The sequence below is a fragment of the Phasianus colchicus genome, chromosome 26 (genome assembly GCF_987193195.1).
Source record: "Phasianus colchicus chromosome 26, bPhaCol1.hap1.1, whole genome shotgun sequence".
Classification (NCBI taxonomy): Eukaryota; Metazoa; Chordata; class Aves; order Galliformes; family Phasianidae; genus Phasianus; species Phasianus colchicus.
This window is the reverse complement of record NC_143461.1, coordinates 3,414,990-3,442,783: the sequence shown is the minus strand read 5'-3', so window position 1 is coordinate 3,442,783 and position 27,794 is coordinate 3,414,990. Positions and strand designations below refer to the sequence as shown.

Genomic DNA, 27,794 nt, shown 5'->3' with positions numbered 1-27,794 from the left:
ACACACAAACAAATTCCCTTCTTTGAGGTTTTTTTTTCCCCTCCAAGAATCCATTTTTGAGACTTCTATTAACTCTCCCCTAAAAACAAATGAGAAGAAAAAAACCGACCTTGCTTCCTGCTCCAGAGCGGATTGGATTTGGTAATGCAGTGTAACATCATCAGCCCTGAAGCAGCAAAAGCTCAATATTGGTCATTAAATAGCAGCCACCAGGGAATGCACTAAATGCTGAGTGCCTGTAAAGCCCTATGAGCTCCTCTGCTGCAAAGACATCCAAATGGAGCCATCCCAGCTCTAATCCAGCTAAACTCACAGAAAACCCCACCAACACAACGGGGGAAGCAGCTCCAAATATTTAACCCAGCACCCTAAGAGATGGAAGCAAGCTCCAGCTGCAAGCAGGCTGGGGTGAAAAAGCACTTCTGAGGTACGTTTTGCCCAGCCTTGGACAGTGAATGACAGCAGAAAAATTGGCTTTCATCCCCCCCAATTCATAGTCCTCCATTAATAAAGTCCTGCCTCGTACCAATAAAGTCCTGCAACATTTTCTACATCATTACGTGTTACTATGGAAACTGCAAAATAAACGTCACATATGCAAGCCTACAGCTCGTGCTGCATCAGGAATACCTCAATCCTCCTTATTCCTCTCTTTAATTTGGTGACAGAACATTTTGAGCCCAATACGAAAAAGTCACTATAGCTACAGCGCGGGTGGGCAGTAGTGATTTTGCACTGCTTTAAGGTACAGAATGTTTCATTAAACAAGCAGCCCAATGAAGTTACACCTCCCAAGGCAACCCCAGCGCGTGCCCAGCGTGCTGGGAGGCACTGCAAGAAGTGAACTGACACTCAGAGCTCCGACAGCAGTGTTTGGTGCTGCAAGTGCAGGGACATCCTCTGTGCAAGTGGGAGAGCTCAAAGTCTGCATTTGCAAGAGCAGGGATGCACACATCTAACAGAGCTGGGATGCACGCATCTAACAGAGCTGGAGCCCTAAAGCAGATCAAATATGTTACAGAATGGAGTGCTTGAGGACGGAGCACGCTCTGCCATTCATAAGACAGCACCAATTAATCCGCTCCAGCAGCGGCGTCACGAGGCGTGCCGGCCGAACTCCGCCACCATTATCACAGGGAACATCTCGTATTGCAGCTCCCACATCATGGTTGCACATGAGGGAAAGCACGCAGCCATCTGCCAAGCTGCTCACCTGGCAGCCCATGGCTCCTCAATGCAGCCACCCTCCACCTCCCCCCCCCCACCAAAGGCACAGCAGCGCCACGAACTGCTGCAGCATGCTGCACAGCAGGGCTGCTCTCAGTGCTGCACAGCAGGGCTGCTCTCAGTGCTGCACAGCAGGGCTGCTCTCAGAGCACACGGCTGTTTGCAGCAGCCTGAGACAGGCCAAGAGCAGATGGAAGCTCTCAGCAGTTGCACAGCTCTGCAACTGCCCCAGCTGAAATGCAGGGCAGCCCCGCAGTGCTGGGTGGCTGTGTGAAGCCTGTGCCAGGTATCTCCTGGAAATAGCTCATCCAAAAGGCAACCTCACCGCAGAGAAGGTCAGGGCGGAAAGAAGAGCTGGATGTTACTCAAACAAAACAATTTGTCCCATCAATGACCAGCAGCACATCGGTAAGTCGTGCAAAGGCACAGAACTGCAGCTCAGGCTGGAGAATGGAACCAGCACCCAGACAGGCAACTCCAACTGACCCAATGGCAGCTCGTTTCTGCCTCCTGGCTGAATCGCTAACCAGTAAGACCACAAATGGGCAAAGGCACGTGTGTCCGTCTGTCCCTTCATTCAGAAACACAACTCATAGCTGGGTTGGTGCTGAAGTTCCATCCGGTCTAAGCTCTGTCTCCAAGGACGGCCCAGCAGAGCCGTGCAGCTCTCCAAGCCTTGGGAAGGAGATGCTCACAGCCAGGGTGTGCCCAAAACAGCACGTGGAAAAGTCAGGGGGGGGAAGGGGGAGGTAAATGAGCAAAGGAAGAGAAATGCTTTCCCAGGCTGGAAGGAGCTCAGCGGACGGAGCTGCTGGAAGGGAGAACAAAGGAGGGGGAAAGAAGCCAACGCTGCTGCATAATGAAAGCCAAAGTCTTGCAGGGAGAAGAAGCACATCTGCAAAGCGCACCTCTGTGGTCTCTTTAAGGAAGCCCACTTTTGCCATTCCTCCACTTTTTAATGCCAGGCACTGTCACTTTTCATCTTGGATCGGCTTCAGAGAGGACAAAAACGCATCTCTGTGCTCACAGATGCGGTGTAACACAACCCAGGTCGGCTCCCCATCCCCAGGCAGGTGCTTCAGAGCTCAGTAGTTGAGCTCAGCTCCAAACAGGGCCCCTTCCCCTTGCTAAAATGCTAACTGCAACTTCACAGGAGGCTCCGGGAAAGCAGACAAGCTGCCACGCCAGTCCTGTAACACCAGTTTGCATTCACAAACATTGCTCTGCTCCCTCAGATGCCACGGTGGGACTTATTGCAATGAAAAGTCAAGCAAATATTTATTCAAACCCATCCGATGCATCACCACATCTGAGGGACAGCCCCCTCCTCCTCGCTGCCCCCACCATATCAGGGGCTGGGCAGACAAAGCACGATGTACAGGCAGTGCCAGACCCCAAGGGGCTGCTGCTGTTGCTCCACACAGCACCCGCAGCTCAGCATGCCTCCAGCACACTCAGAATGCTGCCAGGAAGGTGCTCTGCTGCATTCCGCCCCCGAGCCCAGCACCCTCTGCTTGTGACCTCCCCCTGTGACACAACTTCAGCCCAGAAAGATATATTTAACCCAAGGCATCAAACTCCCCTTAGGATGGAAGCCAGCACTACCATAACGAGCTCTGCGGGCAGCAACGTGAGCGCTGAGCAGACACCCAAACCCTGCACACAACAGGGACCAAGCAGGGATAAAGTCAAGCAGCTCAGGCAAGTGCTCAGCATCCCCTGCACCTCCACAAGGTGAGCACGGCTGTGATTTCCACGAGAAACAGCACTCATTTTTCCTCACCATCCTTTCCAAGCAGTGTTCTCATGCGCCCTCTTTTCTTAAAAGCAACGGGGACTGGCAGAGTGTCCTACTTACTCTGGATACCTGATTAAGCGTTTTTGAACAATGAACTGCTCTCTGCTCTTCTGCTTTCACATGCAAAGCAAGCACACGCTCAGGATTTGCTCTCTCTCTCTCTCTCTCCCCCTCCTCAGATGAAAGTCGTTTGAGGGGCATCACCCCAACCAATGTACTGCTGCTGAGCAGAGGTGATTGCAAGCAATTCAGCTCTGACACAGAGATGCTCACAATTGGGTGAGGAGCAGTGCTGCAGTCAGGACCTACAAACACAGCTGGAAGTCAAGGATAAGAAACACACCATGTAAGCACAAGCCAGGAAGTGACAAAATGTCATCAAGAGATGGACTGACAATTGTTCTAAGTAAATGAGAGCAAAGCACGTTGGTGATCCATAGGGAAAACTTCCTCACTGTGCAGCGTGGGATCCATGCCACTGACACAGAGATGTTATTTACAGGCCTGGAGATAGGGGCCTCCTTATCTCACTCAACGTGGAAAACAAAAGGAAGGGAGAAAAACCAGAATTTCAGAATTCTGATTGCTCAGCCAACTGACCCACTGATCACAGCCTCCCTTCACACAGCCCCTAACGGGTGCCATGCCCCAGTGCAGGAGCAAAACACCTTCCTTACCCCTCCAAGCCCAGCCAGGCAGCACAGGGAGGAGCCAGCACACCAGCTGTGCAGTGATTCACTGCAACACTGCAGTGCAGAAGGTGCTCGGATTTCCCACTATGACACGGGGTAATTACAAAGCGTGCTCCAGCATCCTGACTGCAGGCACTGCAACCACCAGGCTGCAGCCAGGGCACTGCCTGAGCCTGCAGGAGCTGCTGGGAATTGGTCAGTGAAGCCTCCAGCTCGCCCCAGGCGGCTCGATGCAACCTGCAGGTGAGAGGTCTGAACTAAAGAAGTGAAGCTCCCATCCAGTATTTCTTTCCATCACCTTTTCAGGAATATTTTCTGTGAACGTCAGCCCCAAGTTGGAGACTGCAAGGGCAACTCACTGATCACTTCCCAGCTGATGACCACAGGGCTGCCTGACACAGGTAACTCATCAGCCAGAAATAGCTGCAGAGATCTGATGAAACTCATCCACAGGCAAATGCAATACAAAGAAACCAGCCTGAGGAAGGCAGCTGCTACAGACACACGTGGTTGTGTATCATTAATCCGGGAGCAAATGAAACCATGTGGTGGTCCTTGATCCATCTTAGTGTAAATGCACTGTGAAGCAACCTAACCTGCACGCCCTTTCTTTCTGCATCAGCTGTGTGAGACTCCAGAGTGCCTTATTAAACCAAGCCCAAGGCTGGCAGGGCTTCCCAAAAAAGGTGTAACGAAAACCTCCCTGCTTTGTTTATGCATTACACGATGGCCTGGTTATCTGCCTGAATGACAGCACCTTCCCAGGCAGCAGCTCTGGGAGCGCTCCAAAAGGACCTCCTGAGTTCTGCTGGAAGGATGCAACCCCTGCTCCGTGGGCAGGAGCAGGCAGGACACAGCAGGGCGAATGCTTCACGTCTGTCCTTGACCAGATGCCGTTTCTGGAATGCCACTGTGCCAGAAAAACTCAAAGGTCAGCTCTTATCTAAGCTTGATGTAAACAGGTCTTTGTTTCTTTTGCATGCTTCTACTCGGATCCCATAGGCACTTATTGCAAGCGGGCTGCAGGGCAGCACTCACAGCATTGCTCTGCCTAGGGAGCTCCAAGCCAGCAAGGAGTTTCCTGGGGGAAGGAAGGAGCAGCCAGGAACAGAACCAAGGGATGAAGCAGAAGTCGTTAGGCACCATCAAGATATACTGTCTGCTATTGGAATTCTGAATAAACATAATAAAAAAAGTCTTCCCTCTAATAAGGAAATTCAGCTAGCTGCAAAATCCAGCTGTATCTGAGCAACCCTGCAACAAGGCTTGGCTTTCTGCACTCACACAATGCTTCTGTACATCCAAGGAGCTGCCCAAGGCAGCTTCCCAGTGGAAAAATCAGCCTTTCCCCTTCCTGTCTCCTATCTCATACGACTGCTTTGAGAAGAAGGCTATTTAGACGTGCTGGGATGCACCAGCTCCTAGGGCTGACTTCAGGAGTTCCAGTCACAAGCACAAATGTGCATTGAGCCTCAACAGCACCAGAGCTCACGAGACCCAACGTCAAAGCACTCGTGCCAGCAGGACAGTCGATGCTGCAAAGGCAACTGCTGAACACCCACAGGCACCAACTTTAAAGGAGGGTTGGTGGGCCTGACCTGGATGCCTGCACGCTCACGCAGCAGCTTCTGACACTGCACACAACAGAAGGAGCACTCTTTATTGGCTTTAAAATCTTTGGCTTTTAAAGGGGGCTGGGGAACGTACAGGCATGACTAACACAGAGGGCAGAGAAGTCAGCAAAGGATTTCACGCATCATGTCTCTGAATACCACGCTTCCACTTGGGATTAGGATGAGTGGCAAGGAAATTTCACTTTGCTAGACAACACACGAACCCGTAACATAGGAAATTTAATATTACCTAAGACACAAAACTTTGTCAAATGCTGCCTCTAGTAACTGCAATAGCAATAAACTCCATTTTGCTACTAATCCCGACAGCTTGCAGGCATTACAAAGCAGGAGTAACACTACTGAACTCATCTCTAACAGCACGAGGGCAGGGTGCCCCTACATCCAACCAGCACACACATGCTCAAGCCATACAGAAATCCATCCCAGACAAACTGCTAACATCCCAGAATATGCAGTTTAGCTAGAATTCAGTATTTGAGAGCTGTTACACACATCATGTTTATCACCATTCATCCACGTGGGTGGGTTTTTGGGGGGACGCTCGAGGTACTGAGCATCATGTATTTGTCATGGCACAGACCAAGCACAAGCATCACTTTGGACAACAGGTATCAAAACTCATGCAATTATTTTTCCATAGAGATCTGAGCAAACCCCCAACAGGGTGGGGGTGCCAACAAGCTCCCCGTTCCAGAGGGCCATTTGGGCTGCAGAGCTTACAGTCAGTGGCAGCCGTGCTCCATAGGCTGAGCTCTGAGCTCAGCCAGCACGGAGCACAGCTGCAAGCAGCATTTCACACAGCCCAAACACAGAGCACGGCCTTTTCGGAGATCTGCTCTGAGTACTTTGATAAGCTCTCCCAGGGAAAAATGCTTTTCTTTGGAAGAATTTCTCGTGTTCCTTGACCTGTCAAGGCCTCTCCCCTTGATGATGATTTTCCTCCTCCACACACACAAACTCACAGCTAATACTTATGCAAACAGCATCCAGTCAACACCACATTAGGCTGCTGTCACCACTTAATGCCACTCACAAATAAAAGATTCCCACCAGTAACCTCTCGGAGATGAAGGAAGACAACACACTCGTTTCACACTTTCACCAAATCCTTGCAGAGACTTTTCTCTCCCCCGAGCAGTTTAACAAAACATAAAACAACACAGAACTCTGCCTCGGTTTGCAACAAAGGTTCCCATTGTGAAAAGACAAAGGTTTCAGGGGACAGGTCCAATGCACAAGCAAGCAACCAGACACAACTGGTTCCAGTATTTTGGGTCTGCTGCTCCAGCTGCTGCAGGCAGCGTGTCCAGGACTAAAACACAACCAGGGGCACGAAGAATGTCTTCAGAGCTGAACTAGGAAGCAGCCACAAGTCACACCACGTTTTAACCAGTTTTAACCTTTACCGCTTCAACTGAAACCCAACAAAACACATCCCTGTAACACCCAGGTTCTCCACCTGCCACCCCTCAGCTCACTGTGCCAGAAGGAAGCAAAGCACGACTGCTACTCACAGAGGTACGTGGGGCTGCTCTGGATCTGCTTTGGTCAGTTCCTCCTCCTCAACGTCAGACTCCCCTCCTGAGCTGCTGTCAGTGACATCCGAGTCAAACGCCTGTTCGCTGGATCTCAAGTTGGCCATGCCACTGGCTGTGAATCTCTCCAGTTCTTCCGATATCGAATCGCTCTTCAAGAAGCTGCTTAGGCCTTCCGAAGTAACTGTCTCACTCGCGGCTTTCCTCAAAGCTGCTTCTGCTTTTCTGGTCAACATCAGTTGGCTGCGATGCCTCACAGGGTCCAAAGTCGGAAGCTTGCTCAGAGTTTTCTCCAAGAAGCCGCCCAACTGCTGCTGGATGTGTCTCTCCACCTGCTTCGCCTGCACCACCTGCAAACGTTTCTGCAGCCTCCGAGCCCGGTTCTCAATGTCTGCCTGCCGTCGCAGCAAGGCCCTCGTCCTCATCTCGGAGTCGAGAGCGCTGTGATGGCCGGCTGACAGAGAAGGTTTCTGCTCCTCCAACTTACCGCTCCCAAATTCCGAGTGACCACCAACCCCAGGCAACCTCGTCTCTCCACTGCCACCCTCCAGCACCTGCTGCTGCTCCGTGGAATTAAGGGAAGATTTGTTTGCGGTGCTATTATTGCTAAAAGGAGTCGTGCGTTCCGCATCAAGGCTTCTGTGTGGAAGAGTGCAATTGGTCAACCCGGCCTTCAAATCCCCCAGTTCAGAACCTCCTGCATTATAGTCAACGCCCTGGAGGGCAGCAGCAGGAGAAGCACACTTCCCACCGTTCAGAGCACTAGGGTTTTCATGGTCTGAATTGGTACTTTTGGCCAATTTCTTGGCCAAGCCGTTCACAGGCGCTTGCGGGAGAGGTGGCTGGCTATTAGTACTCATTGTTTTTAGGTTCTCCAAAGTAAATTCCAACACCGGCTGCCTCCCCAACAGATCACTCGTTTTCAAGAAGGACTGAGATAATAGAGAGTGAGATTTAAGGACTGTCTGCTTGTTGAAGACTCCTTGCAGCTTCAGAGGCTCTTTTGAAGAGACAGATGTTACATCCGAGCAGAGATAAGAGGCCACTAGTGGCTGCAGCTTGCCCAGCTCTTCCTTCGTGGGGTTGTTTCGGAAATCTAAACTGGGATCCTCCGGAGCAATGGCTTTCCTTTTGGTGCCGTTGGCAGCCAGGAGGATGTTGTTGGCGTTGCCGTTGCTCTCGGCACTGCCAGGCGACAAGGTGGAGGACGGGGGAGCCAGCTTGAATCGGATGTGGTGAGCTTCAGCTGCTGCGTCAGTGAGAGCGGGCGCCATCGCAGCCATTCAGCACAGAGAGACGGGAAGTCCAGCCTCTCCCGGTGCCGAGGCCAGCTCCACTGCCTCCCACTGCCTCTCCCGAGGACAGCCTGCAGAAAGGGATGGAGAAAGAGAAAGTTAAGCCGTGCACTCAGAGGCAGCACCATAAGCAAGGCAATAGCAACAAGATACGCTGATCCCACGCTCCCGTGCCACCAGCAGCCCTGCACCCAGCAGAGCCACCAGGCAGGCGAAGACAGAAGTGGCACCGGTCCCAAGGATCCCCCAGAGCACCCACTGAGCAGGCCTTCAGGAACGGTTCCAACCCAGGTACCACAGTCCATTCCCCGTTGCCCAGCTCAGCAGCTGCTTTAAAATCCTTGGGTTATGCCTGTAGAATGCGCCTCGCTACTACTAGTGCCAACTCAGGTAGAAGCAGTGACAAACAAGAATCGTAACACGTAAGAGAAAGGCCTTGAGGGGAACAAATCTCCATCTGCTCCAACTCCCAGCGGCTAAAGAAACCCCACAACTCCACATCCTCTGGCAAACCCACTGTCGGATTTCAGGGAAGTCAGCTCCCCGGTGTGCATGAAGCCTGCTTTCCCAGAAGTTCATTTCCGAGCAGGCCAGGTGATTTCCAGTGTCAGCTGCTCCTATTTCTCTTTCAAAAATGATGGATAAAGATTAACTCACACCATGACAGAGCAGTTCTGCACTGACCATAACAGAAAGGCATCAAATCAGTTACAAGAAACAACCAAAGACACTTCATTCACATGTACTGCAATTTTTTCCCCCCTTAGACAGTGAGCTCCTGGTCATTTACCTACTTTCTTTACCACCAAGGAGTGACAGCCCTTTGAATGCCTTTTTGTTTCTGCTCAAACAGCATTCACATCACCTACAGGACTTGCTTTTCTGTCGTACAGCACTCACTTCATTCTCCTTGTGCTGCAGAAGTTGAGCAGTACTTCCCACAAGCTATTCCAATGTCAATTTAACAATAAGGAACTGCACTGATGCCTTGTCTGATATGCCAATCCTCTAACTTCACATAAATTTGCATAAGCTTGTTGTAGCTGCTCATTAACGCACCCCAATGACCAAATTAACACAGCATTTTATAGGATAAGTGAGGACTATCTCAAGTTTAAAGATGGTGAATGAGCAAAACTTAGCAGTTCGGTTTGGTTTGGGCCTCGTTCAGCTGCACCAGGGTTGCTCCCCAGTGTCAGCAGGTACCTAAACCAGCCAACAGAGCCACGTTTAAATCCCATTCCTGTCTGCTTCTCTGCCTCTCCATCCTACTCCTCTTGGGCTTCCAAAACTTGGTGCATGGGCACTGTCCTCCTGCGAGTGGGATCTGAACACTGTTCTCAAGTCAGATGTAGCAACTCAAGAGAAAGCCCAACTCTCCATCACACAGATCTGGGCTCTACCTCCCAAAGAAACACCAGCAGAGATTAAATCACTTTCAGCTACATGCTAAGACTCACCAGGTCCACATCTCAGACCTCCTCCAGCTGCCTGGCCCACAGATACATGACACAACCAAAGAAGATGGGGGAGAAAGGATACGCTCAGAGGAACTGATAAACAAAGATTTGAAGCTTTCGTAACAGCAACACAGAGATGCCAGATGTGGTTCAGGCCTTGAAGTCCCTTCCTACAGAACCCTGCCTGCTTTGCCATCAACACACCTTTCCCTCTCTGAACAAGAACACTGCATACCTTAAAAATTTAACAGTCGTTGCACTGAAAATACTTTTTACATCGTCATTTGGGCCCATAAATAAAGAATGGCAATAACTCTTCAGAGCAGAAAGCAAAGAGGAACCTGCAGGGAACTTTCCACTTGTAGCTAAAACGCCCTTGGGACAGGAGGGAAAAAAAGAGCAGGAGAATAAAGGACTTCCCCACTTCAGTGTCCTACCAAAGCACACACGCTGGGAGTGTCACTTCCACGTCGCCCTGCCCTCCAAAGGAAGGTCCTGGATCACTGCTCTTTGCCACCATGACACGGCAAGATATGGAGAGCAGCTTAGGAAACACCCACAGCCAAACAGCACAGCAGCCCCTGCCTGGTGCACCGCACAGCCATCCAACCCAACACACCCACTTCACTTCACTGAGTCTGAAAAGCATTCCGGAGCCAATTAGTAGGTCATCAACTTCAGTTGCATTAAAGAGAAGTAGAAAACGGAAGCAAAACTTTCATGCTGCCTCTTCCTCTGGGTGAGCAAACCGCTTTAAAAAGAAAGCCCTCCCACCAAGGCAGCGCAGTCCTCCCTCCACTCGTTGTTTTGTGGACAGCATTTATAATTCTGGAGCCTGGAAAGGCTCCCTTATTTAGTTTTTGTTCTGGTAGCTTAAAGATGACCTCCAAAAGGTACTGCGTGTACGTTCGTTTCATTTAAGTCCTTGGAAGCTGCGTGCTAGGCAGCACTGAATTACCAACAGCCCTTGGAAGAAACACTAACGATCATTTGGGACCAGGCTTTGGGGGAAAGGATATCAGCAGAGCGAGGTGTTTGCTATTAAATCCCCCACTCAAAGCACCAGGAACTTTCATTGAGGACTGAGGGGAGGTGGGGAGGTGAGCACAGGGAGAAGGAGGAACAGACAAAGGGTCACTGGTGTGGACGCAGCCTGGGGAACTCTGAGAGGTTTCCAAGAGTTCTGACCATCATTCTAAGAACAACCTGACTGTTCTGAACCTCCTGTCTGCCCTGGGACTCCAAGAGGACTGGTGAGCCCACCCTGCAGGTCCCTTTCCCTGCACCCCCCACCCCAAGGGCGAGCACTGGGACCACTGTGGGACCTGCAGCAGAACCTCAAGTCCCACCGCACACATCCCCAGTAATGGGGCAGCTGGAGCTCACCACAACACCCCCAAAATCCGCCAGTGCATCCCTGAGTTTTTATTTTATCATTATTATTATTATTATTTTTTTAATTTAAAACTAGAGCGCTGCCAAAACGGTTAGCATTAATTAACCGAGGGAAGATGAAAGGCTCCAGCAAGCAGCTCCAAGCAGGGGAATGGCAGCTCGCCTGGCTGCCCTCGCTTCCTCAGGAGCCCCACGAGGCCACCGAGGGAGCAGAGCCCTGGGACAGCTGTCCTCAGCCACAGATCCACATCACCTTCACCTCCACTGTGCTGTGTTTCCCATCACCACCATCACAAGCAGAGCAAAGCACGCAGGCAACGCTGGGCTGTTTGGAGAGGCAGGAGGAGGGCTGGTCCTCACACACAGCCACGCTGCCCTCCCCAGCAGCCACCGGGTCACGATGCCCCACAACAGCCCTCCTCTGACACACTGACTTAGAGACCATCTGCTTCTGGAACTTGGTTTTAGAACGAAACCCCAAAAAGGAGAATCGGCTTTCCATGCACACGCTGGTGCGCAGCCCCTCGGGACACGGGCCTACAGAGAACATGGGAAGCTGCTGTTCTCTGTGAGAGGAGTTTCGGGAGAAAGGACCAGGCACAGAACAAAGGCTCACAGGGACACCAGGAGAGCTGCCAGCAATGGGAACAGCAGCGCTGGGAACCTCTGTGCAGCCAGGAAGGCCTCGGCCTGCGGCCCACAGGCAGCGCTGCCCCCATGGCCCACAGCAGCGGCCACGTCTGCCTTTGCAGAGCTCCTCCTGGAGCTGTGTCCCCTGGATTTCTGTAGGACTGAATTCCCCATCAAGCTTCAACCCCTGACGCCCATATGTGAAATTCCAGGCTGGTTTCATCACGTGCCAAACAGCGCTGGGACTGCTCCCACAGAGAGCTCCCCGCATCTCCATCCAAAGCCAGCACCTCCTGTTCCTCGTGCCAGGGATGGGGAGAAAGAAAGGGAATAAAACCCTCACTACGCCTCATGCTGAGGCTGGAAGGCGCCATCTAAGCCCAGAGAAACGCACGGACACAACCCAACCTGACACCCCATGCCTCACAAACATCTCCTGCATCTAAAACGTGCATCTATGAGACATTAACACCGAGCATCCTCTTCTGCAGCCCCTGTTTCCAATCAGAAGGCCTCCAGACCAAACTAGAAACTGCTGTTTTTTCCTTGCAGGCCCACAAAAGCTGTGGGATCTTCTGGTGAGTTCAAAAAGTGACCTGAGGTTCCTTCCTCCAACGATGCCTTACATCCAAATCTTACTGGATAGAAATAAAACCCATCGATTGCGTAATTGGAGGCAGAAAAGGTTTCATCCGCCTGATGTCATAAAGAAAACAAAAAAAAAAAAAAGCAAAAGCCACAAAGCAAGGTTGGCTGTCATCTCCCCAATCCGAAGCCTGGAAAGTCAAATAATCACAAGCAAGAACGGCTTCAGCAGGTAAATAAAGCACCTGGAGATAAAGCACTCACTGCTTTTGAGTTGTGCTTCCAAGCAAAGTTGCCTGCTACAGTCAAATAAACAGCAGCATGGTGTAAGAAAATAATGGGATGTCTGCAGAAAGCAGCAGTGTGACAGCACTCCCAAAGACAAAAAACAAGCTTTAATTATGAAATCTGGGTCTCCCCCCTCAGCTGGTATCAGAGAGATTTTGTTTTTCTTTCGTGTAATCTGGGCAAACTGCCCAGGAAATATGAAAACCTGAACTCAGGGCTCTGAGAGCAAGTTAAACAAAAAAACAGAATTGCCTCTTCATTTTAAAGATGCACTTCCATTCGCTGGGTGCTATTCTGGGCACCTTCACTCAAAGGCAGGCAAATGTTTTTACCAAAACTCGATGGCCACGCTGGCCAATGGCACAATGCTGTGCTCCAACCCTGCAGGACCAGCACCAGTCCCAGGCTCTGAGCACCTCCAGGTGCTCCATCAGCCCAAGCTGTCAGGCCAGCCTCCATAAATACCTCATTTCAGATGGAGTTCTCTGGGATGCTTCTCTGCAGGTCTCAGCTTTCATTGCTGCCCGGATCTCAGGGCACAGAACTGCCTGCAAGGACCACCGTGCAGCAGTGAAACTGAGCTGCTATGAAGCTCCTGAATGGAGCTGCTTGCTGGAGATGCTGCTGACACACAGCACAAGCTCCTTCTTATGGGACACAACTACAGCCCCAAGCGTTTGCTGCTTCTCATTCAGGGCAAGGCAGCCTACACAGCTCCTCCCATCACTGCAGCCCTCAGCAGGAAGTCAGAAAGATCTCAGAGAGGAGACTGTGAGGTTGGATAGAGCTGCAGATGGGAAATCTCTCTAAGGTCCTTCTGCTCACATCTCTGAGGTCAAAAAAAAAAACAGAAAACAAAAACAAAACAAAACAAAAAAACCACCACCAAGCCCTGAATGCTATAGATTTCTTTTTTTCTCTCTTTTTAAATAGTTGGGATTTTCGAAAAACATTCAGCTTTCTACTTTGAAAAGTTTGTAGCAGAAGCCTCAACACCACCAGGCACCACGGCCTGCCTGTGCTGAATGCAACTCCGCGTTCCTCCCTTCAGATGCAGTTATCCTCTCCATTTCACCAGCCAAAACTCACTGTTCCACCCCAAAACCCAAACAGTGCTCTGACAGCCACCCCCAAAACAAAGCCCTGGTGGCCACAACCCATTTCTCCATCTCGAAACAAGAGGTGAGCAGCCATCAGCAACAAGGAAAATGAGCCATTTGTTTCCCAGCTCGCTCGTGGATTTACCCACAGCTGAACCCGGGCTGAGGAAGGCATGGGGTTTAATGGCATTATGTTTACTGCAGTGCTGGAGCAGCAGGACTCACAGCGTGACAGCTCTGTGCCCAGATGAGAAGCAGCAGAAAGCCTCCATCCCCTATAAACTATTTGTTATGGAAAGCTGCATCCTCAGAGGCGCTCCCTGCACGGTGGGAAAACCACGCGGCGATTCGACACGATTTCTGTTTCTCCTTCCAGACAGACACTGTATTCCTGGAAGTTCTGAGCAGGGCTGTGGTCCTTACAAAATGCTGCAGAGGAAACGGTGCTGCTCGGCTCACCTGAGCTGCCCAACGCTGAGCAGCAGAACTGCAAGCTCCAAGCACACAACACGCATTAAGTGCCGTCCCACTGCCACGCCACCCACCTGGGATGCTTCCACCCAACTGAACTCCCATTTATACCTCAGCTGGCCCAAAATCCATCAGAAGAAGCTAAAAACCGGCATCAATATGCTATGTGAGTTTTGACCCCCTGCTGAGCCCTCACCCTTCTCCTTGGCAGCCCTCAGCCTTATCTCCACCCGCTGCACGCCGGGTCCTACCCTGCCTGGAGGAGCCCTCAGAGGCTGCAGCACTGAGCAGGAGGAGGGTGGAGTGCCCAAACTCCAGAGACATTCTTTTGTTCGGAGCCTCCATGAGATAATGGCAGTTGCGCTCACAGAAATAACAGTTATAAACAGGGCAAAAGGAAGTGACTTTGGTCGGAGAGCCGCTCGGTTCCCCCCCCCACCCTCCCCCCCCTGCAGGTTTTTGGTGATGTCAGGATTTCAGCCGCTCTCCGGTTACCAGATGAGCTCCGGGGGGACGAGGGGACTCCAACACAGCCTTTCAAAATACGCAAAATAAAAACACCAGAAAGCAACGCAGCCTCATCTGCGCGGTCCATCCGCCGCCGTATCATTTCAGGAGAGGGAACACGAGTCATCCCCGTTGCTCAATCACCACAAATCGGCTCCGGCAGCAGCGCCGAGCTCCACAATTCGCCGTTCCTGCAGCAGATCTCTCCATTAAGCCCTGCGCAGCTGCGCGCCCGGCAGCTCACAGCAGCTCCTCCGCGCCAAAACCGCACCGCGAGCCCACGGAGCCCCGGCTCCATCCTCAGCCTCCTCAATTAAAGACCGAATTACGGGAAAATTAACGAGGAGGAGGAGGAGGAGGAGACGCCGAAGCGAAGCGGAGAGAACCGGGAGCTCCAGCGCGAAAACAAAGGCTATAAAAAGGATAAATGTGGTTTAAAGGCAGAAGGCGGAAAGCAGCGTCGTGCCCCAGCCCGGCGCTCACCTCCCGCCGCCCGGGGGGGGTTCTGTGATGTAACGCAGCACCGCACGGTCCGGCTCGGAGCACCGCACAGCCCTGCAGTTCCTCCCACGTCCTGCCCGGCTCCGTGGAAAACTACAGTTTTGTCATTCAAGTGCGTTTTACATAACAGGCGGTGCGAGCCCGGAGCCCGCGCTGTGCTCCACCTGTACGCAAACGGGATTAGCGGGGAGGGGGCAAAGCGCAGAGCCCCGGGCTGGGGGGGGGGAGGGGGGGAGTTAGAAATAGCGCTGCTCTGGGGGATCTGCGGAGGGAACGGCGCTGTTTTTCAAGGATTTCGGCCCCACGCCTCCCGCCCCGCAAAGGGAACCGCTCGGGTTCGCACAGCCGGCGATGCCGATCCCGTGATGGAAGTAAACAGCCGCGCACAGAGCTGCCCCGCGCCGCCGGGGGGAGGAATTACCGGGGCCGCATTCAAGGGGAAAAAGATCACAATAAGGGGAGGGGGGGGGAAAAAGATGTGGGGGAAGGGGGGGGGGGGCAAACAGCCGGAAAGTAAATAGAGGAACGCGGCCGAGCCCCGAGCCCGCAGCCCGTCGCCATTGTGCGCCCGGAGCGGAGCAGCGCGGAGCCCCGCGCACCGCTGTCAGCAGCGGACCCCCCCGGCCCCCCCCGTCCCGCACGGCGCGTGTTGCAAGCTCCGCGGTTATGCAATTTCTCCTCTTCCCCCCCCCCCCCGTTTTATTTTTTTTCTGTTTACTTTTACAAACTTCTCCTACCCCCCCCCCCACCGCCCCCCCGGAACCCCCCCCTCCCCCCAACGCCGATGCCCCCCAACCCCCCCGATAACCACGTGAGCACAGCCCCCCCCCCCCCCCCCTCACCCACCCCCCACGTCCCCACCCTCCCGCCGCCGCCGCCGCCCCCCCCTCCCCCGCCGTGACCCCCGCGCACTTTACCCGACGGCGGCGCCCGGCACCGTGCGGGGAGCGGAGCCGCGGGTGGGGGGGGGGGGGGCGAGAAGGGGGGGGCGGTGAAGTTGGGGCGGGGGCGGCGCGGGGCCGCGGGTGCCGGCGGGGCGCGGCGGCGCTAACAAAGGGGCAGCGGCGGGGGAGGCGCGGGGCAGCGGCGCGGGCGCGGAGCGGCACTTACCACGTGACGGGCGGCGGGCGCGGGCCGACCCCGCGCAAAATGGGCGCAGTTTGCAAACCGGCAGCGGCGGCAACGAAGGGGGGGGCGGTGCGGTGCCGCAGCCGCCGCGGGCACCGCCGGCCCCGGCGCCCCCCCCGCCCACCCGCCCGCCCGTTCGGGTCCGCCCCGGCGGCGGCGGCGGGGGGATGGGCTCGGCCCGCTCCCTCGGTGCGGGCGCAGAGCGGCGGCCGCGCTCCGCGCTGGGAACCGGCGGTGCCGCGGGGTGTGGGGGGGTGGGGGGGGACACGCGACACGGCCCCCCCACCCCCGGCTCGGGGCGCGCCGGGCCGGCTGCGGGGCGGACCCGGCGCCGAGCGGTGCGGGCGCTGCGGTGCTTTCCTTCCTTTCCCCCCCCGCTCCGGGAGAGCGCGGCGGCGGCGGTGCGGCTTCGGAAAATGGCGGCCGGGCGCTTTCTCTGCCCTCCCCCTCCCTTCAACCGGAGAATGCACGGAGGGAGGGAGGGAGCGGGGGGGGGTGGGGGGGGAGGAGGCAGCGCGCACCGCAGCGCCCCCCGCGGTCACAGCGCGCACTGCGCCGCCCGCGCGCCCGCAGCCAGGGGGCCCCGCCGAGCCGCCGCCGCGCGCTGCAGTGCGGGAGGGGGCGCTGCAGTGCGGGAGGGGGCGGGGCGCGGCGCCCATTGTCCGCCCGCCGCGGGGCGGCCGCCGCTCGGCGCGCTCCGCCAGCCGGCAGGGGGCGCTCGGCACGCGGCGTCCGCTGGGTGGAGCGCGCAGGCGCAAAACGGGGCCGCGGGGGCCGACGGGAAACGTAGGCCGCGCTGCGGGCACGAAACCGCAGAGCGAACAATTCTAACGCAAACGCAACCGAGCAGCTGCGGGCGCTCGGAACGCGGCCTTCGCCTCTGTGCCCCGCAGGGAACGCAGCCCTGCCGGAGGTGCTGCTCGGCAGAGCTTAAGGCACAGCTCAGAGCTGGGCGTCCAACTGCAGGCGGTGCTTTAACACAGCCGGCAGCGGCCTGGGCTGCAGCCAGGTTTAAGCTGCGCATTTTGCCTCTAATTCCAGCACCAAGCAGTGCGAGGAGCAGCCAAACGCTGCTTCACAAAGCCTCAAAGCTCAGCACGCAGCAAGGAGAACAGCCCGGCTCGGGACAGTGGAGAGCTGTGCTGGTTTGTGTGCCTCAAACAGCCAGGTCTGCCCTCACTGCCCTCCCCTCCCGTCCTCCCTCTCAGCAATCCCACACAGGACCTCGAGAAATTCCTCCGGATGCCTTGTTTGAGTCTCCAGGTGAAAAAGGAGACGGCGCTAGGAAGGAGCCAGCACAGCGTGTTACCCCACAGCCACCCCAGGACCAGCACACAGTGTCTCCATCCTTACACCCTACAGAAGAATCATTTCTGAAGAGCTGCCACCTGGTGAGCTCTGCAGTTTCAGTTTCACCTCACCACGTGTGGGCAGCTCTAAAGGGCATCAGGATACCAGACCTTACAAGGGCACTGAATGCCTTTGTTTTTTTAAGTCTATCTAGAATTCAGGAAAGTAAGCAGCACGTGCATCCATGTATTAGAAGAGGGAGGGAAAGGCTTTGGCAATCAGATACAGAAGTTGTTAAAGATATTCCTGTGCAATAAAGTTTCTCCTCTTTCACTCAAGCTGCATTGCAGAATTCTGCTAACCAAGGAAAGCCTGACCAGGAGCAGAGATCTCCAGCCTGACAGTCTGGATTTCCTCACAGAACGGACAGCTTTCATCAGCCAGCGTGATCTGGCTGGAGATGACGTAGCAAAAATTTCTGTGCAGCAATACAACTTTGGCCCCTGCCACACATCTTTTTATAGCCCTTCCAGTTTTCATTTTCCATTCAAAAACAGTGCTGCATTGTTTCCCCCAGCTCACCCAGCCATCCCCAATGGGCTCAGCACAGACCTGCACCCCACACGGTGTCCCAGCTGGCAGGCAGCCCCAACCCTGCTCCAAAAGTCCCTCAAACTGTGCCATTGCTACCTCTGGAGACCTCAGTGTTTTACAGCATTGACTGTAAGCCTCTCTGCAGACCCCCTCTCCTCCAAAGCACCACAGTGCACAGGAGCCATAAAGCTCTACATGCTGCTGCAAACTTATACCTGGTTGTTGCTTTCTTTTCCCCACGCTCATTGCTTCTACCTATTAACCCTCACCATTCCTTGAATTCCTAAGGCAGGTACAATCTCTCAGCTTCACATACTTGCTGTTAACACACAACTGCCTATACACAACACCACATCCACTATCAAATATGCCAGAGCACATAAAGGGAGACCTCTGAGCACACAAAGACTTGAGACCAGTTTGGTAAACATCATGAAAGCAGTGGCAACCAAGAGATACAGCAACAAGAGCCCCCTGCTGATGCTGCTGCTGGATACAGCTGCATTTCTTCCCCATCCTGGTTCAGAGCTTCACCAGATGCTGTAACAAAAAGCAGTAATCACACACATCAGTGGCCACTGCGGCTTCAGAAGATACAAGACTCATCTGTACTCTCATCTATATTTAGCTTTAAACCAGACAAGCTGCGACAACAAGAGACCTTTGCCGTGTTCACTGCTCTTCTAATAGCCCTCTTTAGCATTAGGGAAAGTGTCCAGTCATGGTAACAAAGGCACTGCTCAGCTGTGACAGTCAGAACTTCCCAGCTGGTGATTATTCTGGAAATGCTTGCCAGAAAGGGCAGAAAAAAGAGCAAAGCCCTTAAAGGGAGCCACACGCAGGTAATTAGCACCGAGGCTGGAAGAGCTCAGGGACCTTCCTGTCCCACTAACAGCTCCTGAGCTACACAACCTGCATTTTCTTTGTCACAGGTCAACGGCTGTTTTAACTTGCCTGAAACAAGCAGGCCGTGAACGTGCTGCTCGCTAGAAGAGCTGACTGATCCGTGTCAGAAGTAACATTACTTGTTTGAAAACCACATTAACGACTGCAGTTGAGTCACTTGATGCAGACGCTCATAATTGCAGGGACGACGTGCGTTGTTTGCTCTCACACTGGAGTCTCCTCCATAGTCATCCTCCACCTCTCGAGGTCACACTTCTACTGCTGCTCGTGCTGGGGGAGAACTGATTTATTCTGTTATGGAAGTGAGGGACACGTACTGCTACTGACACAATAATATGGCGTTCTGAATCAATCACCGTTGCAACTGCACTTGTATGGTTTGTGCAAATGTATTTATATGGTTTCCATGGGGATGGGAGCTGGGAATGCAGGACTACGTAGTGAAGGTACCTAACTTCACCATTAAGCCCCTGACAAAGACCTTGGTTTCATCCTACTAAAAGCTGCTCACATACTCCACACTGTTGCACCAGCCCCACGCGTGCTGCACAGAAAAACCTAACATAAAGCCCTCATGAGAAGCTCTATTTTTACCCACCTAAGGAACACAGTGAAGTACTTTCCAAAGATGAACAGCACACTGAGTACTCCCAAAAGAGAGCCCCAAATTTCAGTTGTTAGTCCAGCTGGGGAGCAGATAGCCAGGTTTCATCAGCTCGCAGATGGCAAAGCATCCACTTACATCTTTGGTTGTAACCCCTTATCACTTACATCCCCATTACGTTGCCAACAATATTATCATGCTGCCTCAGATTCACTCAAAAGACAAACGTAAAACTGCACAAAAGTCAGCCTCAGGTCTCATCACTTTGCTTGGGTATCTGCTTAGGAAACACTACGATGGCAGAAATTAAGGCCATGAGGGGCTGGAAGGAACCTCCAGAGATCAGCAGGTCCAACCCTCCTGCTAAAGCAGGTTCCCTGCAGTTGGTTCCTAGTTATGGGAATCACAACGCTTTGTGCAGTGTACAATATACTACCCCAGAGACTGAATTACATCATTATGTTATTTATCTGTCAGTAAGGTGACAGTATGCTTTACAGAAGTTGCTGCCCTTCCATTATGAATGTTTTATATCATGGGAAAGGAAAAGGAAAAAAAAAAAGGGGCAGGTAAATGTGATCTTGCATCGATGACGAGGAGCCCACATCTCACAAAGCCAGGAGACACAGGGTGAGTGAGTTCTGGGGGCAGTGCTTGCAAATCTCAATACTCACATTTGTGTTCCTACCGAGGAGTGACATCATCCAGCACCACTGGGCTACAGACAAATAGATCTGGGAGTTTTCATATAAGAAAATAAATCAGAAGTAGCAGCAAGGGTGACTTTTGAACCCCAGCAATTCCCAGCAAGCACGGTGTGTGCTGCACGGAGGACAGGAGGAACCAGCTCTGTGCCTGCAGTGCAGCTCAGCTCCTCTTCCTTCCACTTGCAAGTTCTTAATGTACGTCCCTTTACCCTGAGCAAGGAAACCCCCAAGCCACACTGAAGGCTCACAGAATGCCTCCATGGAATTGTCTTGCACCAACACTGCACTCCCAAGCCTTCCTGCAGCCACCAACGCTGCTGGACACTCCACCAGAAAGCTCTCCCTCTGCCACAAGCAAGATTTACACCAGTTTGAAGCACCCATTTGCAATTCATGCTACAGCCCTTTTTTATTCCATGCTAACTTTCCCAGTTTGCCCAACAGCAGAATTGATTTCTGTTTCTATCGCTGTTTAGATTTGCAGACCTGGGGGAAAGCATTCCCTGCTCCTGGTAGCTGCTTATGATTCAGTTTAATCCCCAACTGTTGCAGCAGTTTTACCAGACTGAAGCACAGCCAATAACCTCCATCTTCGATTATTTACTCCTTTGCTCATGCTCAGGCCTCACTAAGCTGTGCCCTGAGCACTTCTGCCCCACAGATAACAGCCAAGTCTTTCAGCCCTGGGTCTCAGTGCTTCGCAAGCCTGTGCCAAACCCACCTGCCTCCAAACCCTCAGCCGTGCAGGGAAACGTCAGATATCACCAGTGGGAAGAGCCAAACCCCTACACACCCTCCTTATGGAGGATATTTCCCATAGCAAGGCTCAGACAGCTGCTGGGGAAAGGCAGCGAGGGGAACACAGCAGGGCCTGGTTTGCAGCTCTCCTCCCACCGCTGCGAGAGCTGAAGGAACAAGCAGACACAGCACAGAGCTGCTCCTCTGCCCCCACAAACCCTCCCTCCCCTCCGAGGAGCTGCAGGTAAAGAGCTGCGTGAAAACTTACAGCCTACAACGGAGCTGCTTTCTTCTATGATGAAAAAGACCTGCAGACTACAACAGCAGGATTAGGTGCCAGAGTTTGAGCACGCACCAGGAGCACAGGACACAGAAGTGTTTAAACACTCACTGGTCAAAGGCTCAACGCTGCTGGCACAGGAACAGAAAGCACTCGTGCGTTCAAAGCAATGAAGGTCCAACCAGATCCTCTGCAGTGCCTCCAAGCAGAAGTGCCCACATCACAGACCCTCCCTGGGATTCCTCCAGCTCCTCTGGCACCGTCCTGCACACCATTCCCCACCTGCACTGCTGGGGGAAGCAGCTCACAATGGGAACCTCACTGCTCTGCTACACAGACCTGTGCTGCTTCCAGCTGTTGCTGCCCCTCACCCACAACACACACAGCATCCTGAAGCCACAGAACAGCCCACGCAGCCATCCAACTCCATGCAGCCACGTGCTGAGCCCTGCTTGGCCAGCAGCTCACTGTGCAGCGTGCTGGAAGTGAGGACTGATCCCAGAGGAGCCCTTTGCTGGCTTCCTATGAACAGGAACCATAGGAACGTAAACTTGTGAGAAGTTCAGCAACAGCCTCTGAAACCTGGAGCTTCCAGGCTTCTTTTTTTCAAAGCCCACACAACAACCCAGAGTTATTTTATACACACACACACACACTAAGAGCCTTCAGTGCTGTGTTGTCAATGGGAGATCAGGTACCACAGCAGATTTGTCTAATATCAATGTGAAAGAACTGAGTAACTGCTTCTGGTTCATCCGTGGCAAAAGAATTTCTCTAAATTCAGCCCTTCATCATCAGCCTGAAGTCAGGCTGCTTTGGCTTGCAGGTTTATGGTGCAAGGAAGGCATCCTTCCCTCCAGCACTCCCCTTTAGGTTTTACTCAGATTCACAGTACTTGAGTGCCTGGGACGCAGCTCTTACCCTGTAACAACACCAATGAGGTCACTGGTGACTTTTTTTAGACACTGGAACAGGTTGCCCAAGGAGGCTGTGGATGCCCCATCCCTGCAGGCATTCAAGGCCAGGCTGGTGGGCAGCCTGGGCTGTTGGTTGGCGACCCTGCACACAGCAGGGGGTTGGAACCAGGTGATCATTGTGGTCATTTCCAACCCAGGCCATTCAATGATTCTGTGACTTTCCAAAGCTAGGAGGAAGGAATCCTCGTGGCTTCCCACTCCAGTCTCAGCAGCACTACGGTCGCTTTGCAGAGGCAGGGAGGTGAGCGGATCCATCCATGCGAGAAAACCCTCGTTAAGGCCCTCAGCATCCAGGGGAGGAAACCAAACCCACGAGAGCCAACCCACGGGGGCACACGGAGCTCCTGGCATCAGCGACGCACACCAGCAGCGAGCCGAGAGGAGCCAAGCGGCGCAAACCCTACCGAGGAGCCGGGAGGACGCAAGCAGCGCGAGCTGCCGGTGTAAGCAGGGATGCGGGCCGTGAGGAAGCAGCATGGATCTGCCTTTTCCTGGAGCGCGCAGCCCCGGGCGATGCCCCGCACACGGAGGCGGCACCGGGAAGCGCCCGCACGGCTGCCGGGCAGCTCAGCGCAGGCGGGCCGGACCCAGCGCGCAGCCCGGCACCGAATCAAAGCGATCCTTACCGAATCTTCGCGGGGGTTCGGCCGCACCGAGCCCCACATGGAAGCGGCCCGGAGCCCCGCACCCCGCAGCGGGCCGGGTTCAGCTCGCGTCCCTCCGCCTCCCCCCCCAAAAAAATCCCCGTGCGGAGGTCCGGCCGTACCTGGCAGCCCATGTCGGCGGGGCCCATCGTCAGCTCCGCTCTTCAAGTTGCCGACGCACCGGGGCGAGGAGGCGCTGGGAGATCCGGGAGCTGCGGGGAGAAGCGGCCGCGCTCAGCGGAAAGCAGCCGGCGGCCCCGCACCGACCCCGCAGCCCGGGCCCGCCCCGCGCCGAGCCCCGAACCGCGGCTGCGGCCGGCCGGGGGACCCTCAGCCCCCGGGCCTCCTTCGCCCACCGCCTTCCATCCCCCGCCCCCCCCGCGGGTCCGGGATGCGCCGTGCCCGCGCCCCCCGGCGCTGCGACGGAGGCTCCGCCGTGGACCCCCGCCCCGCCCGGCGCCCCCCGCAGCGCGGCGCCCACCGCCGCCCGGCCCTACGGCCCCTCCTGTCCCGCCCCCCCCCCCCTCCGCGCCCTCCCTCCCCGCCGCGGCCCGCTCCCCGCGGCCAAGTTGCGGGACGGCGGCGGGACGAGGCCGGACCCCCCGCCCCGCGGCAGCCCGGTCCCGACAGCCCCCATCCCGGCCGGGCCGCCCCGCACCGGCAGCGCCTCGCCCGCACCTACCTGCGCCGCTCAACCAGCCTTGAAGTGGGGACCTTCCGCCCTCCCCCGCCCCCATTGGCTGAGCGCGGGGCGTGCGCCCGTCCCATTGGTCCGCGGCGCGTCAATCAGCTCCGAGGGGGCGGGGCCGGGCGGTGATTGATGCGGGGCCGCCGCTCGCCCCCCGCCGCGGGGGCCGGGACCCCCGAGGGCGCCCCCGCCCGGAGCCCTCCGCCCGCCGCCCGCCCCGCATCCCGCCCGGCTCCGCGCTCCGGGGCGGCGCGGGCCTCGGCCCGGGGGGTCCCGGCCTTCCCCCCGCCGAGGGGCGGCCCGGAGCCGGGCGGGGGCCCGCGGGGGGCTCGGGGCGGCGGGCGCGGGGTCGGGCGGTGCCGCACGGCGCGGGGCGCGGCGCGGAGGGGCCGGCGGGGTCGCAAGGCGGGTGGTGCCGGCGCGTCCGCGTCCCGCCGGGGACAGCAGGCCGGTGCTCCGCGGCGCGGCCGGCCCCGGGCGCACGGTGACAGCAGGGCCCCGCGGCGGGACGAGGCCGGGTCCGGCCCGAGCGGGCGCTCCGGGCCCGCGTCCCACCGGGCAGCGCCGCGGCCGCGTCCCGCAGACGGCGCCAGGCCCCGCGTCCCGCCGCGGGCTGCACCAGGCCGTGAGCTGCAGCCGGCACCGCGGCCGTGGAGCGGCGGTGGCACCGCGTGCAGTTCCCAGCACGGTGAGCCCGTGTCCCATCACAGCTGACCGCAGCCCCACAGCACTCAGGTGACGCCGTGCCCAAATCACAACACAGCAACCAGGGGTCGGCATCACAAAGCCCGCGTCCTGCGGGTGACTCCAGGTCCAGATCCCGCAGGTGACGCCGCGTCACACAGCTGGCACCGGGCACAGATCACACGAAGCTCACCGACAGCAGGGGACATCCAGCCCAACACCCTTCTGGCGACACCACCGTCATTTCCCAGCGGTAGCACCGTGCCTGGCACAGCATCACAGAATGGCCAGGGTTGGAAGGGACCTCAAGGATGATGAATCTCCAACCCCCTGCCACACGCAGGGCCACCAACCTCCTCATTTCACACCAGCCCAGGCTGCCCATGGCCCCATCCAACCTGGCCTTGAACACCTCCAGGGATGGACGGGGCATCCACAGCCTCCCTGGGCAGCTGTTCCAGCACCTCACCACTCTCATAGTAAAGAACTTCCCCCTGACACCCAACTGAAATCTGCCCTCCCTCAGCTTCCAACCATTTCCCCTTATCCTGCAGTTATCTCCCCTTTCAAAGAGTTGATTGCTCTCCTGTTTGTAGGCTCCCTGTGTCCCATAGGAGACACTACCTCCATCTCCCATATGTGACACCATGTCCATTTCCCAGGTAACACCATGCCCTGTAGGTGACCCCATTTCCCCCAGGTGACACCATACTTGCATCCCATAGGAAACATGACATCCACTCCCCATAGGACACACCACGCCCCTGTCCTGTAGGTGACACCATGCCATTTCCCATAGGTGACCCCCTACCCACATCCTATGGGAGACCCTCAGGACACAGCAGAGGTGGAGGATGAGCTCAGAGCAGGGTTGGGGACAGAGCGTGGCACTGGTTGTGACAAAGGCACGGGACAAAGGGCACTGGGTATCTCTGCCCTGCACAGCCAGCACCACGCTTCTCCTGTTGCCAAGGGCTCCTGTAGCCTCCATCATCAATGAGTTAAAGCTAAAAGCTCAGCTGTGTGCTGGAGAATGAGGTGAGCTCCAGTCTGCTGCTGGGCATTCTCTGCAGCGCAGCCATCCCTGCAAGAGGACACGCAGAGCACCTGCAGCTTCTTGGGGATCTTCACATTTCTAGTAAATCAGCAGGAGACAAAAATCAGAACACTTACAGGCTATTTCAACGCTGCCAGACTTCAGTAAAGCCAAACTTCATAAACCTATGTTTTCAATTGTAGGATCACAGAATGGCTGTGTTGGAAGGGACCTTAAAACCCACCCACTTCCACCCCTCTGCCACAGACTGGACATCCACTCCCAGCTCAGGTTGTCCAGAGTCCATCATCCATGGCTGTGGGCACCTCCATGGAGGGAGCAGCCCCAGCAGAGCTGTGCCCAACTCCTCCTGCCTCAGTCTGAGCTGCTCCATCCACGTGAGGCTGACAGCAGTGCTGACGTCCCTCTGTATCACACAGAGGGGCAGGCTGGCTCTTGCTCTTCAACAGTTCTAAGGCCCAAAATGAATCTCAGAGGAAACTGAGTAGAAGCAGAACACAGCAGACAAACTCTTCTTACGCAGTGCCGTGGTTTCTCTTGCTGCCCATGGCTGCCATTGGGAACTGCTGGATTTCTTAAATATCTCCTCTAGCTTAACTGGTAGAACACCTAAAGGTGAAGATGGGCAGAAAGGAACGTGCAGCTCCTTTTGGATGCAGCTCGAGGGTGTTTTTGATGGAACTGATCTGTGAAAGAGCTCTTTTCCTGATGTGGGGGCCACTTCTGAGCCCTCCCCTATTTGTACCATGAGGGTATTTGAAATCAAATCCCTAACAGCAGTGCAGGGGCAGGAAGCAGCTGTGGCACAAACAGCAGCCACTGCGCCAGCACAAAGAGCACAAAGCTCGTTAAGCACCAAAATAATTCCTGAGCTGGAAGCCCTGAGGTGGCTGCTGTTCAGATGGGGAAGGAGCACTGCAGTGCAAGGGGGATTCCAGCACACACTGCTTTTCCCTGGAGGAACTGAGAGCTCTCTACAGAGAAAGCATCAGGAACAGAAGTGAGAAGGGCAGGGCTGAGATACAGAAATGAAAGGGAGGAGGGCTCAATTTCAGTGCAACTTCTACATCCAAAGACAGAAATGTGCCAACTGGGGCTGATGGAACAGACTGAGTGCCAACAGCTTTAAGCTAAGGATGGTAAAACTGTGACCCTTCTGTAGCACACAGCACTCACAGCTTCCCTTATCAAGGTGTAAGGTGGTGCTGGGAGGGCTGACACACAACTGAGGGCCCATAACAGAACCCCTGCAGCACAAGCTCAGGACACAACGGTTTTCACAGGGGCAGAACACTGCTGAGTCTCCTTGCAAAGTCTTCCCTTGGATTTTCATCTCTTTTAATTAATCAAAAAATATATTAACAGAAAAGACCGCTCCCCCCCAACACAACTGTACAATTCTTCAAAATAAAAAGCAAAACAAGAAAACAGATCACACTGTTTCAACGCAAGTAATAAACACCACACCCACTCTTCACATTTTGCCATATTTTTGCTGTAAGGAAGTGGCAGATCCCCCACTTCTTTCCCAGAAACACAATTGCTCAGGCCTGGCTGCCCCAGCACCCGCTGCTCCCCTCCCCAAATAACAAAACCTCATCAATTAAGCACTAATTGCATGTAGCTGACTAGAAGACAAGATAACAGCATGGTCAATTCAGATTCTTCTTTAACAAAGCTCATTTTAAAGATATGATGTACGTGTAAACATGGGGACAGATGTAAGAATTAAATCTTCAGTGAGTATCCGACATCCCAGCCGAGTTTATGACCTCTGTGCAATTGTTCACAGTGGTCACAGAAGGGAAGGAGCCCCCTGGCTTCCTAACCCTCAGGTCCCCCCAGCTAACAAGCAGCATTTCTTAAGGGAAGACACAGCAGGAGCTCCTGCTGTAAGGCTGGAAAGGAGACAAAAGCAGCAGTGTGCCATTCTGGGAGCGCTCAGTGCTTCTTTACCTACACAGAGAAAGACTCACCTGCTGCAGCTGAGAGCTCCTAGGGATGAGACTCACTATTTTTGATTAGAAAAATGGGTTGGGAATCAAGAGGATGACTTAACTGCAGCAGCACAGACAGATGCTGCTTCCTGACAAGGAGGGGAGGAGGGTGGCAATGGCCACAGGTGAGCCAAGAGTTCATGTGGACCTCACTGTGGGCAAGGAGCAACTCCTGGGGAATGAGAACCTCACAGTGCCCCCACAATCACCCCACAACCTCAGCACAGAACTATGCAGATCCACAGCCCTCAGCACACAGCAGAGCACAGAGCTCCATTGCACACCAGCACTCCTCACGTTTCAGGATCCTAACGGTGCTGGGGACGTTCAGCTCACTTCCCTCTGCTTATCCCCCTGCTTCCAAAGAACACAAAGGTAT

At 54.9% G+C, this 27,794-nt stretch overlaps 2 protein-coding genes across 5 annotated transcripts in view; one reads left to right on the top strand and one right to left on the bottom strand.

The window, feature by feature from the left end:
- Window positions 1-23,220, bottom strand: part of KANSL1 (KAT8 regulatory NSL complex subunit 1) — a 66,586-nt gene extending 43,366 nt beyond the window's left edge. For 2 of the 4 annotated variants that reach the window (XM_031600904.2, XM_031600907.2), the window contains exons 1-2: window positions 16,232-16,361; window positions 6,869-8,255 (exon numbers count right to left, since the gene is read on the bottom strand). In XM_031600904.2, coding sequence (XP_031456764.1) covers window positions 6,869-8,172 — 1,304 coding nt within the window. In that variant the 5' untranslated portion in view covers window positions 8,173-8,255; window positions 16,232-16,361. Of the gene's footprint in view, window positions 1-6,868; window positions 8,256-16,038; window positions 16,062-16,231; window positions 16,362-23,111 lie in introns of those variants that run through there. The other 2 variants (XM_031600905.2, XM_090125233.1) reach the window with 2 other exon arrangements.
- LOC149914969 (uncharacterized) lies at window positions 16,417-19,107 on the top strand. Its single transcript, XM_090124823.1, has 3 exons — window positions 16,417-17,640; window positions 17,879-18,262; window positions 19,066-19,107. The coding sequence occupies exons 1-3, from the start codon at window positions 16,417-16,419 to the stop codon at window positions 19,105-19,107; spliced, it is 1,650 nt and encodes a 549-aa protein (XP_089980949.1).
- Window positions 23,221-27,794: the final 4,574 nt, after the last annotated feature.

Bases quoted from the DNA above. Each gene is read 5' to 3' on its own strand.
- LOC149914969 (XM_090124823.1), top strand. From the start codon at position 16,417: ATGGGCTCGGCCCGCTCCCTCGGTGCGGGCGCAGAGCGGCGGCCGCGC. The intron at 17,641-17,878 runs GTGAGCTCTGCA...CTTTCACTCAAG, and splicing joins TTCTGAAGAGCTGCCACCTG to CTGCATTGCAGAATTCTGCT. The intron at 18,263-19,065 runs GTAAGCCTCTCT...TCTTTGTCACAG, and splicing joins AGTGTTTTACAGCATTGACT to GTCAACGGCTGTTTTAACTT.